We start from the raw sequence: 8,891 nt of genomic DNA on the forward strand, positions 1-8,891 counted from the left end.
TCCTAATCATGTTTATTGTCTTAATTAATATAATTTGCTTACTTAATTAGGTAATCTTGGTTTGGGCCAATCCAACCATTTGGTTACCAAGATGAAAATCTAAATGGTGGTGTTTGGTTCCACAAGATCATACGACCACTATAGTTAGGGTTTGTAAAGGATTATGTATAATTTGCTAAATTGTGTGATTACTGCACGATATATTACATGAAAGGACTATTCAGTACTTTAAATAAAACAAGGTGTTCATATTATGTTTGTTGAAAACTTATTTGTAGTAAATAAGAAAATAATATATTTACTAAACAGTTTAAACTTTTTGTATCTTCTTCGACATCTTTCTCAATTAAAGTGAATAAATCACATCTTTCTTTCTTGATGTATTGTGAAACAATAATTTCTTCAATATACAAGAAAAATTTAGCTTAATCACTATAAGAGAAATAATATTTAGTGTGATGACGGTTTTACTAAGATGATACTATATTAAAAAAATTAAAAAGTTCTATAATATTTGTAGTCGATTTTAAATCGATGGGATATTGGAGCATATATTTTAGACTATTGTCATTTTTATAGGAAGTGGTATTTTTCACGTAGCTCAACTCCTTCGCTCATGTTTTTTATTTAGTGTTGATTCCATTTTTTTCTTTAAGCCATCTTCACTTCCACTACAAAGTACATATCTTCTCTTTTTCTTGGAAGCCATTTTCTCTCCTCATGGAAGCCATTCTTGTAAGCCATCTTCTCCCTTTTCCTAAGTATTTTTTTTTCCTTTTTTGTGAGTTCATTTTCTCTTCCATTTATTTTCCTCTTCAAATTTGGTTTTATTTTGAAGTGTTAACTTCTAATAAACCCTAATTTAAATCACTGATATGTGTTTTTGTATTGATTTTGGGGCAAAGCTCATTTCCCAAATCGAATTGGAGAGGTTGTGCCAAAAGTGTGTGAGCACATGCACAACAAGAATGTGTGGCCCAGGGAAGAGGCAGTGATGACAATTGGAGTTGTCGTGGATGCTTGACCAGAGAGCGACTCCAATATTGTGATTGTAGCATGCAACAATTCTCAACAAGTTGTGTCCTTTGATGAAACACTCATCATGTGTAGCGCATTTGTTGATGTTAGGGCCAATGTTCTTTTCATAGACACACTAACTTGCTTACATTGAAGAAATCAGAGCTCTGTCTCCCCATGTTTCTAAATTGGTATTTTTATCTCTCTCCTCGTAATGCATGTCTTGCCTCTTCAATTATGACACAAATTGTACATTGACTGCTGACTGCCTCATCAAAATGCTCCTTGCAAGATTTCCGCAATCCTCCTCATTTTGTTTCCTTTGTTTGGTTCGACATCCTTGATTTTTTTGTTTAACATTTTGGCTATGTTTAGATAAATCAATGTGTTTAAGGAAGACTGATGATGCTACCACTAGTTTGTGGTTGGCGAACCGTTTTGTAAATATGACATAGAGAGTGTTGAACGAATTGATAGAGTTAAGTCAGAGGGCGTAGTACCACTCCACGACCTATCCATTGAGTGTGGTAGGAAAGAGCCAAAAATGGACCTTAATTCGTGGGTATGAATCTTGGCCTGTGTCAAATATGCTTTCATATAAGCTTTGACATTCGTCATCCCTTCATGTTTTTTTAGGCCCTCAAAGTATGCTTGCATGGCTTTGTCTAATTGTGGTTGGGATATAGCTCAAAATGATACGATTGATCATATACTCGAGACTCTTAAGGTGCCAAAGGCCTAATCTGGGTGTGATCCCTGGAGTTCTCATTGATTGTATTGCCTATGACTAGATTGTTCTTAATCTAATCTCGTGCTTCATTTGCAAGACTTAGTGGGTATTTAAATTTGATGTTAGGGTAAACTTTCGTTGTCCTTCTTTCTTGCCTTCTGGGTGAGGTTTCTTGATGTTGGGCTGTCATCTAGATTCCATGTGCTTTACTAATGTTTGGGAGAGGGAGACTCCCATTTCTCTTGAGTTGTATGGTAGGCATTTTTCCTGTTTAAAGGTTGAGTCTGTCAAGTATCGTTATTATGAGGCTTTATTACTCATTGGATTCGAGGAGTGTCTTCTTGAGAATGTTCTTTGAAAAGTTTATTCTTCCTCGAGATTGTTGAGCTTCTGGTTTGACACCCCGAAACAACTCCACGTCCTCGTGGTGTTGAGTTCAAAGTTGTTCATTCTATTGGACAATAGTCTCCATACGACTCTTGATGATATTGATGACATTGGGATCCATCTCTAGTGTGGAGGATGTGGATGATTGAGCTTGACTTTTTATTAATATCATATGTTTAGTGGTATGGTGAATGTTTTACCAAAGCCTCATAGTTGCCAATTGTTTTTATCTGAAATCGTCAAGGAATCTTCAGGACGACATTGTTCTATATCAAACTCCTAGAGAGACTAGAGAGATGATCTGACTATATAAAATTAATACTTAAGTTAGTAAGAAAGTATATATTAATATAATAACAGTTAAATATGTTTTTGGTCTCTCAAATTTCAGTGAAATTTGTAATTAGTTCATCTTCGAAACTCTAAACCAATTTAGTTCTTCATTTTTAAAAATACGTGAATTTAGTTCTTTTAACCAAAATTTATCAAGTTTATGTGACATTTCAAACGCGATTTACAATAATATTTGAGCTAATATTAAAGAGAAAATGTGTCAAAAGGTGTAAACATTTCAAATACTAACATGGAATGCACTTGAAACATCATATAAACTTAACAAAATTTGGTTAAAATGAGTAAATCCACACATTTCTAAAGATGAATAACTAAATTGGTCTAAAATTTCGAAAAGGGACTAATTCCAAATTTCACACAAACTTAAAGGACAAAAGCATATTTAACCCATATAATAACAAATGAGGCTAAGGAGTGAATACTTATTATTGTCGTGTGATACATATAGGAAATAGGTTATTGAACCCAACATGTCAATAAAATATTAACATATAAAAGGCAGTTGTAAGTGAGTATAAACTTAAAAATCTGCCTAATATCTTAGGATATGCTTTTTTTTGGAAGAATTGAGGACTTCGTATAAATTGATTTTGGATCTTGAGATTTGGATCGAATATGTACCAACACCATTTTCTTAAAACATGTTTTTGAAACTTTTCTTAAATTGTTACGATGCCTCCTGAATTTATTTACATTATTTTCTTCCTCCCATTAGTTGCCACACAAACTAGTAATAGCATAAATGAGTAATAAGTTACATACACACATGTAGTATTTCTTGCCAGCAATTTGATGACATATTATTAACGGATGAAAGTTACTTAATTTTAAAACACTAAAAGACTAATTCTATAATTAAAATTTTATAATATCTAAAATGACACATTTGTGAAACTAAATTGACAAAAGAATTTAATCAGATGACAAGTGTCAAATGTTGAAGGCAACAACGTTCGATTAATGCTTTAAAACACCAGGTCAACGATACCCCTTCGCCGACGGTTTTCATAAATAATCATAGGGTAATTTCGTCCTTTTCTTGTCCACTTCTGTGTAGTATTTGGTAATTTGGCTTCTTAAACATCACCAACAAAATAAACGAATCAAGAATAGAATATTATGATCACCGACAAAATTGTTGAGTCATTTTCTTCTAACAAGCTTAAATTATTTTCTTCCAAACAACAAAACGCTACATGGATACCATTATGATAATTCATACCTTAAATTGTTTGTGCTATATCAAGGTGTTAACGTGTGAAGATGTAATTATCCGATCCCAAACGTGGTTCATTAATCGTTGCTAATGTATCTTATTGAGTAGTTTATGAGTTACACGTTTGCATAATAGGGTGTTGGCAACTTACCACTAATAGGTACTTTCTATATTGATAAGCAAAAGCAAAGTTCCTCAAAATTACTTTCTCACGTCAGCAAGAGAAAAAACACGAAAATGCAAAAGTATACAAGGAAAGAAAGAACGGAAGAAAAGAATCTAGCTTTTATCTAGTACATAAGGTATTATTTTCGAAAAAAACAATATAAATATCAAGGTGCCATATAATGATAATAATTCACAAAATCTATCTTTGTCTTCTATACCATTAGCCTTCAAAAAAATAATTCAATGCAAATTAATTTCTTAAATTTTCCTTTTTTTTTACATATATACACAAATATAAAAACTTAGTACGGTAAAGTAAGTAACTTCTCATAGTAATTTATCCAAACACTTTTTTTTTTTTATAAATACGGTCGATCCAATTGAGGATTTTTATCTAATATTAATGGTTCATTATTGTATGAATAACTATTGACATTAATAACTTACAGAGTAATGAAAAATCTATGCAGGCAACAGTTAAGACAAGGAAAGCAGTTAAATGATAATTTATTGAGGAAGTGTTGAAGACAAAAAAAAAAAACAGCAAGGAGAGAGAGAGATGAAAAAAAATGTAGAACATGAATGCCAGTGGCAGTGGTAATGGGCAATCACTGCCATGAGTGGGACCAACATCAGCATCCATGGAAAGGGTCATCATTCATCATGGGACACACGGTTAACAAGGTAACTAAACCAGCAAAAACGGGACCTTGGACACAAGGTTTTTCCTGAACCATGATAACTAAGTGGGTCCCACTTTCCCTAAAACAAGTAGTGGGGTCACAGTATTTGCTGAACCAGCTGTTCTCTCTCTCATGCTCTCGTATCATTGAAACCCTTTGTCCCTTCCCAAGATCTGATTGCATTTCCCTGCTTTACAGGGGAGATAGTGCAAGCGTAATCTCCAAGTTCTTTCATCTTTTTGTTACTTTTTGTTCAGAGACACATAGGCCCAGAACAACTTGCAAGCTCTTTCATTCAGATCTGTCTCTTTGGTTTCACTTCAGGTACCATCATTTTCCATCTAAATTTTGACCCCCTTTTTTTCAAATTCATTTAAAATTGCTATTTTTGCACTTTCCCATTTCCTCGACATGTTTTTGGACCCGTTTAATGTTTAAAGTTCTTCGATTTCTTTCCTTGTTTTGAATTGGTGAAAATTCTGGTAGTTTCAGCACAAGGGTGTTGCATAATTTCACTGGAAATGCTGATTTTATTAGATAAATCTGCATTCTATGTGGTTCTTTGCAGTGAAATGCAAAAAGGAAGATAATCCGGTTCTTCATACTGTTGGATTCAGTATGATTCAGCGAATGAGGATTTCAAATAACTCTCTGTATTTTTCACATGCCATTTGGATTCCTTTAGGGATAAGTATTTGAATTGCTCAATAGTTCAGTCTTGATGATGAATTTCTCTACCAGAAGCCAGAAGCTGGTTTCTGGTTTCCTTTTCATACCTTTTCTTCTTGTTTTCAAAAGCTAAAAGGCTTACGTAATTAATTTTTCAGCATCAAATTTCATAGCTCTAGCAGCATTTACTGATATAAGTTGGTGATATTGGATTTCCTATTCAAAGGCAAGCTGAATTCTTGAATTATTTTGGCTTGTGAGAGATGATATCATGAAATTTACATATTTCCTGTGTTAAGGGTCTAAGCGAGGAATGCGAAGAGAATGGGGAGGAAGGGAAGTTGGTTTTCTACTGTGAAGAAAGCTCTAAGCCCTGAATCAAAGGAGAGGAACGATCAGGTTCAGATGAAATTTATAGTTAACATTTCTCAGGTATCCAACATTTTCCTTATAGTGTTAGCAACTGCTTTTGCAGAAAACAAGCAGACCAAAGAAGAAATGGTTTGGAAAACAAAAGTTGCAGACTTCAGCATCTCAATCTGAAACGGATAAAGCAGCACCTCCTCTTCCTCCACCTGAGGTTATTTTACCTCACTCTGAGATTGAAACAAGTCATGATCGCGTCAAAGTTGCAACTGCAGTGGTTGTGGAGGAACCGGTTCCTGCTGTTCATACAGAACCTGTTCCTGCTGTTCAGACAGAACCTGTGGAGGTCCAAGCCACTACAATTGTTCAGTTACACAGTAAACCAACAGAGGGAGTGGCAGCAATAAGGATTCAGAAAGCTTTTCGGGGATACTTGGTATATTTTGCTATTTTTCATTTAAACCGATGTAACTTATTCCATTCAGCTTCCCTCTTTCCATTATCTGTTGAATGTTTGTACTTTTGCTTACAACTACTAGTGAGAAAACCTCAGTTACAATAATGATATAACACTTTCTTGTTCACTGTATACTAACAGTTGGTCAGTTCGAACTCTTAAAATACGAATCAGTGCCAAAACGTATATATTTATTAAAGGGTTAACCTTGTTTTTGGTCACGCAATTTTGGTTTTTGTCCCTATCTTCAACTTTGATCCTATTAGGTTTCCATACTTAAGAAATACATGGATGTAGTTCTCTTCGTCCAATGGTGTTAACAAATGACAATTGCATTTCTTAAGTATAGGACCTAACAGGATCAAAGTTTGAAATAAAGATAAAAATCAAAATTGCTATATCGTTTAAGGACCAAATGGGTTAACTATGTGTTTTTAAGTACCAAACACTAAGTTAAGAGGTCATAAGTAATCAATAATTGCTGCAAAAGAAAGCTTCTTGATTCATGATAAACGGCCTGCAAGCTGAGTTATTTCTCTATAATCATTTAGGCACGAAGGGCACTGCGGGCTCTGAGGGGACTGGTGAGGTTGAGATCCCTCATGGAAGGGCCAGTGGTGAAACGACAAGCCATTAGTACCCTCCGTTCCATGCAGACTTTTGCACATTTGCAAACTCAGATTCGTTCTAGGAGGCTCAGGATGTTGGAGGAGAATCAAGCTCTGCAGAAACAGCTCTTACAGAAACATGCAAAAGAGCTAGAGAGCATGAAGGTCTGTGTTTCATTTCCCTTGACTTATTTTCTGTTTTTGATCCTGTTGACATAAAGATAATATTTACTTGACTTTTAGATGGATTTTGAATGATTTTAACTTTTTTCAAATTCCTATAATAGCTTGGTGAGGAATGGGATGACAGTGTACAATCGAAAGAACAGGTTGAAGCCAAGTTACTGAGCAAGTATGAAGCTGCTATGAGAAGAGAAAGAGCAATGGCTTATTCATTCTCTCACCAGGTTTTCTATTTCTCCTGTGAATTTACATTTGTTAGGATAGTGAAACTGAAATGAGAAAGGATATATGAAGCAAATTTTTTGGTGAATTCAGAGAACAATTGACTTTACTCTTGTTTGGATAAATTTTTCAATTAACACTCAAAAGAGAAGAAAATAAGAAAGGTAAAATGCTTTAAACTTCTTCCATAAAATTAAAATTTAGCTTATGCATACTGGGAAATTTGTCCAAACTATTTTGTTATGTCAGAAAATAATACATAATATATAATGGACTATAATAAGAATATGGCTACTGGTGTGATTTCCATGAGGTTTTGAATACATTTAACTCCCGGGTTTGACTTTTAACAAAGGAAAATGTTTTTTTGAAACTGGATGCGCCACTCCACAACCCACTTTTAGGAGTATTTTGGTCATTGAAAAAGTTAACTTCTAGAGATTGAAAAATAAAATAGTGGATGAAAAGTGTGTAAAAGTTTGTTGGGTGTCAAAATAATACTACTCTTAAACAAATGCTACTTCATTCTTTACAGCAAAACTGGAAGAGTTCATCAAGATCCATAAACCCAATGTTCATGGATCCAACCAATCCAACCTGGGGTTGGAGTTGGTTGGAACGATGGACGGCAGCCCGGCCCGGGGAGAGCCATAGCTTGGGGGAGAAAGAAAAGAATGACAATAAATCTATTAGAAGTTCTGGGCGTGGCATTACCAGTGCTGAAATCAGCAAATCATTTGCTAAATTTCAGCTGAATTCTGAGAAGCATTCTCCAACAGCGAGCCAAAATCCAGGCTCACCTAACTTTGAGTCACAATCCCAGCAATCGCATTCAAATCCTCCCAAGTCAGCTCCTCCAGCAGCTGCTAAGAAGGTGAAGAAAGTGAGTCCAAAGGACATGTTGGCCATAGATGATGACACTAAAAGTGTGTTGAGTGTGCAGTCAGAGCGGCCAAGGAGGCACTCCATTGGTGGATCAACTGTAGGAGATGATGAAAGCCTTGCAAGCTCCCCAGCAATCCCAAGTTACATGGTGCCAACTAAATCTGCCAAAGCCAAGTCCAGAATGCAAAGTCCACTAGCTGCAGAAAATGTGACCCCAGATAAAGGGTCAGGGTCCCCTGCTGGGACTGCAAAGAAGCGTCTCAGTTTCCCTGCTTCACCTGCTAGACCAAGAAGGCATTCAGGTCCACCAAAGGTTGAAAGCAGCTTCAATGCTGAAATCACTGTGGGAAATGGTGTGTCTGGTTGATTACATAGCCACAGGAAAAAGGATGCAAAAACAATCAGTTGAAATATGATGGCAAGAATAAGACAAAAGTTCATTTCAATTGTCCCTTTATTTATTTATTTGTTTATTTATCATGTGTATCTTCATCTTATCATTTTTGTATTGATTTGGGGGTGAAAACTGTTTTACCTACTACATTTGTGTATTTGTCGTATTCCACTCATGTATGTATGTACTCACAATTTGTGCTGCTGAGGGGATCATAGGTGGTTCATGAAAGTACTATGGACAAGAGATCATTCAGCTGTCAGAATGACTTTCAGAGCCTCCCCAGTATCTCTCTGTTACTATTGATTCTTATTTGTGATATAAAATGTATATTTAATTTCTTTGTCCCCATCATTTGAGTCATTTATCAGGACAGTTAAATGTTACTGTGTTCTGTAACCTATGTTCAGTATGAGTACACCCCCAAGAAAAAAGTGTTTGTAAACAGCTCTGCTCTTATCCTGTTTAATTGGTATGCTAAATAAAAAAAATATACATATACACACACATTTATGTATTTGATCATATTTTTCACTCTTAAAAGTCTTAATT

The 8,891-nt window shown here is 35.1% G+C and overlaps 1 protein-coding gene across 2 annotated transcripts; it reads left to right on the forward strand.

The window, feature by feature from the left end:
- The first annotated feature begins 4,583 nt into the window (after positions 1–4,583).
- Positions 4,584–8,690, forward strand: LOC114191598 (protein IQ-DOMAIN 1). Of its 2 annotated transcripts, none has more exons than XM_028080868.1 (6): positions 4,584–4,879; positions 5,524–5,623; positions 5,700–6,026; positions 6,599–6,820; positions 6,943–7,062; positions 7,596–8,690. In XM_028080868.1, exons 2-6 carry the CDS (start codon positions 5,549–5,551, stop codon positions 8,310–8,312), a joined length of 1,461 nt encoding a protein of 486 aa, XP_027936669.1. In that variant the 5' UTR covers positions 4,584–4,879; positions 5,524–5,548; the 3' UTR covers positions 8,313–8,690. The 2 variants fall into 2 exon arrangements, with proteins under 2 accessions (XP_027936669.1, XP_027936670.1); XM_028080869.1 differs by lacking the exon at positions 4,584–4,879 and adding an exon at positions 5,146–5,450.
- Positions 8,691–8,891: the final 201 nt, after the last annotated feature.

This window comes from Vigna unguiculata, chromosome 7 (assembly GCF_004118075.2).
Source record: "Vigna unguiculata cultivar IT97K-499-35 chromosome 7, ASM411807v1, whole genome shotgun sequence".
Lineage (NCBI taxonomy): Eukaryota > Viridiplantae > Streptophyta > Magnoliopsida > Fabales > Fabaceae > Vigna > Vigna unguiculata.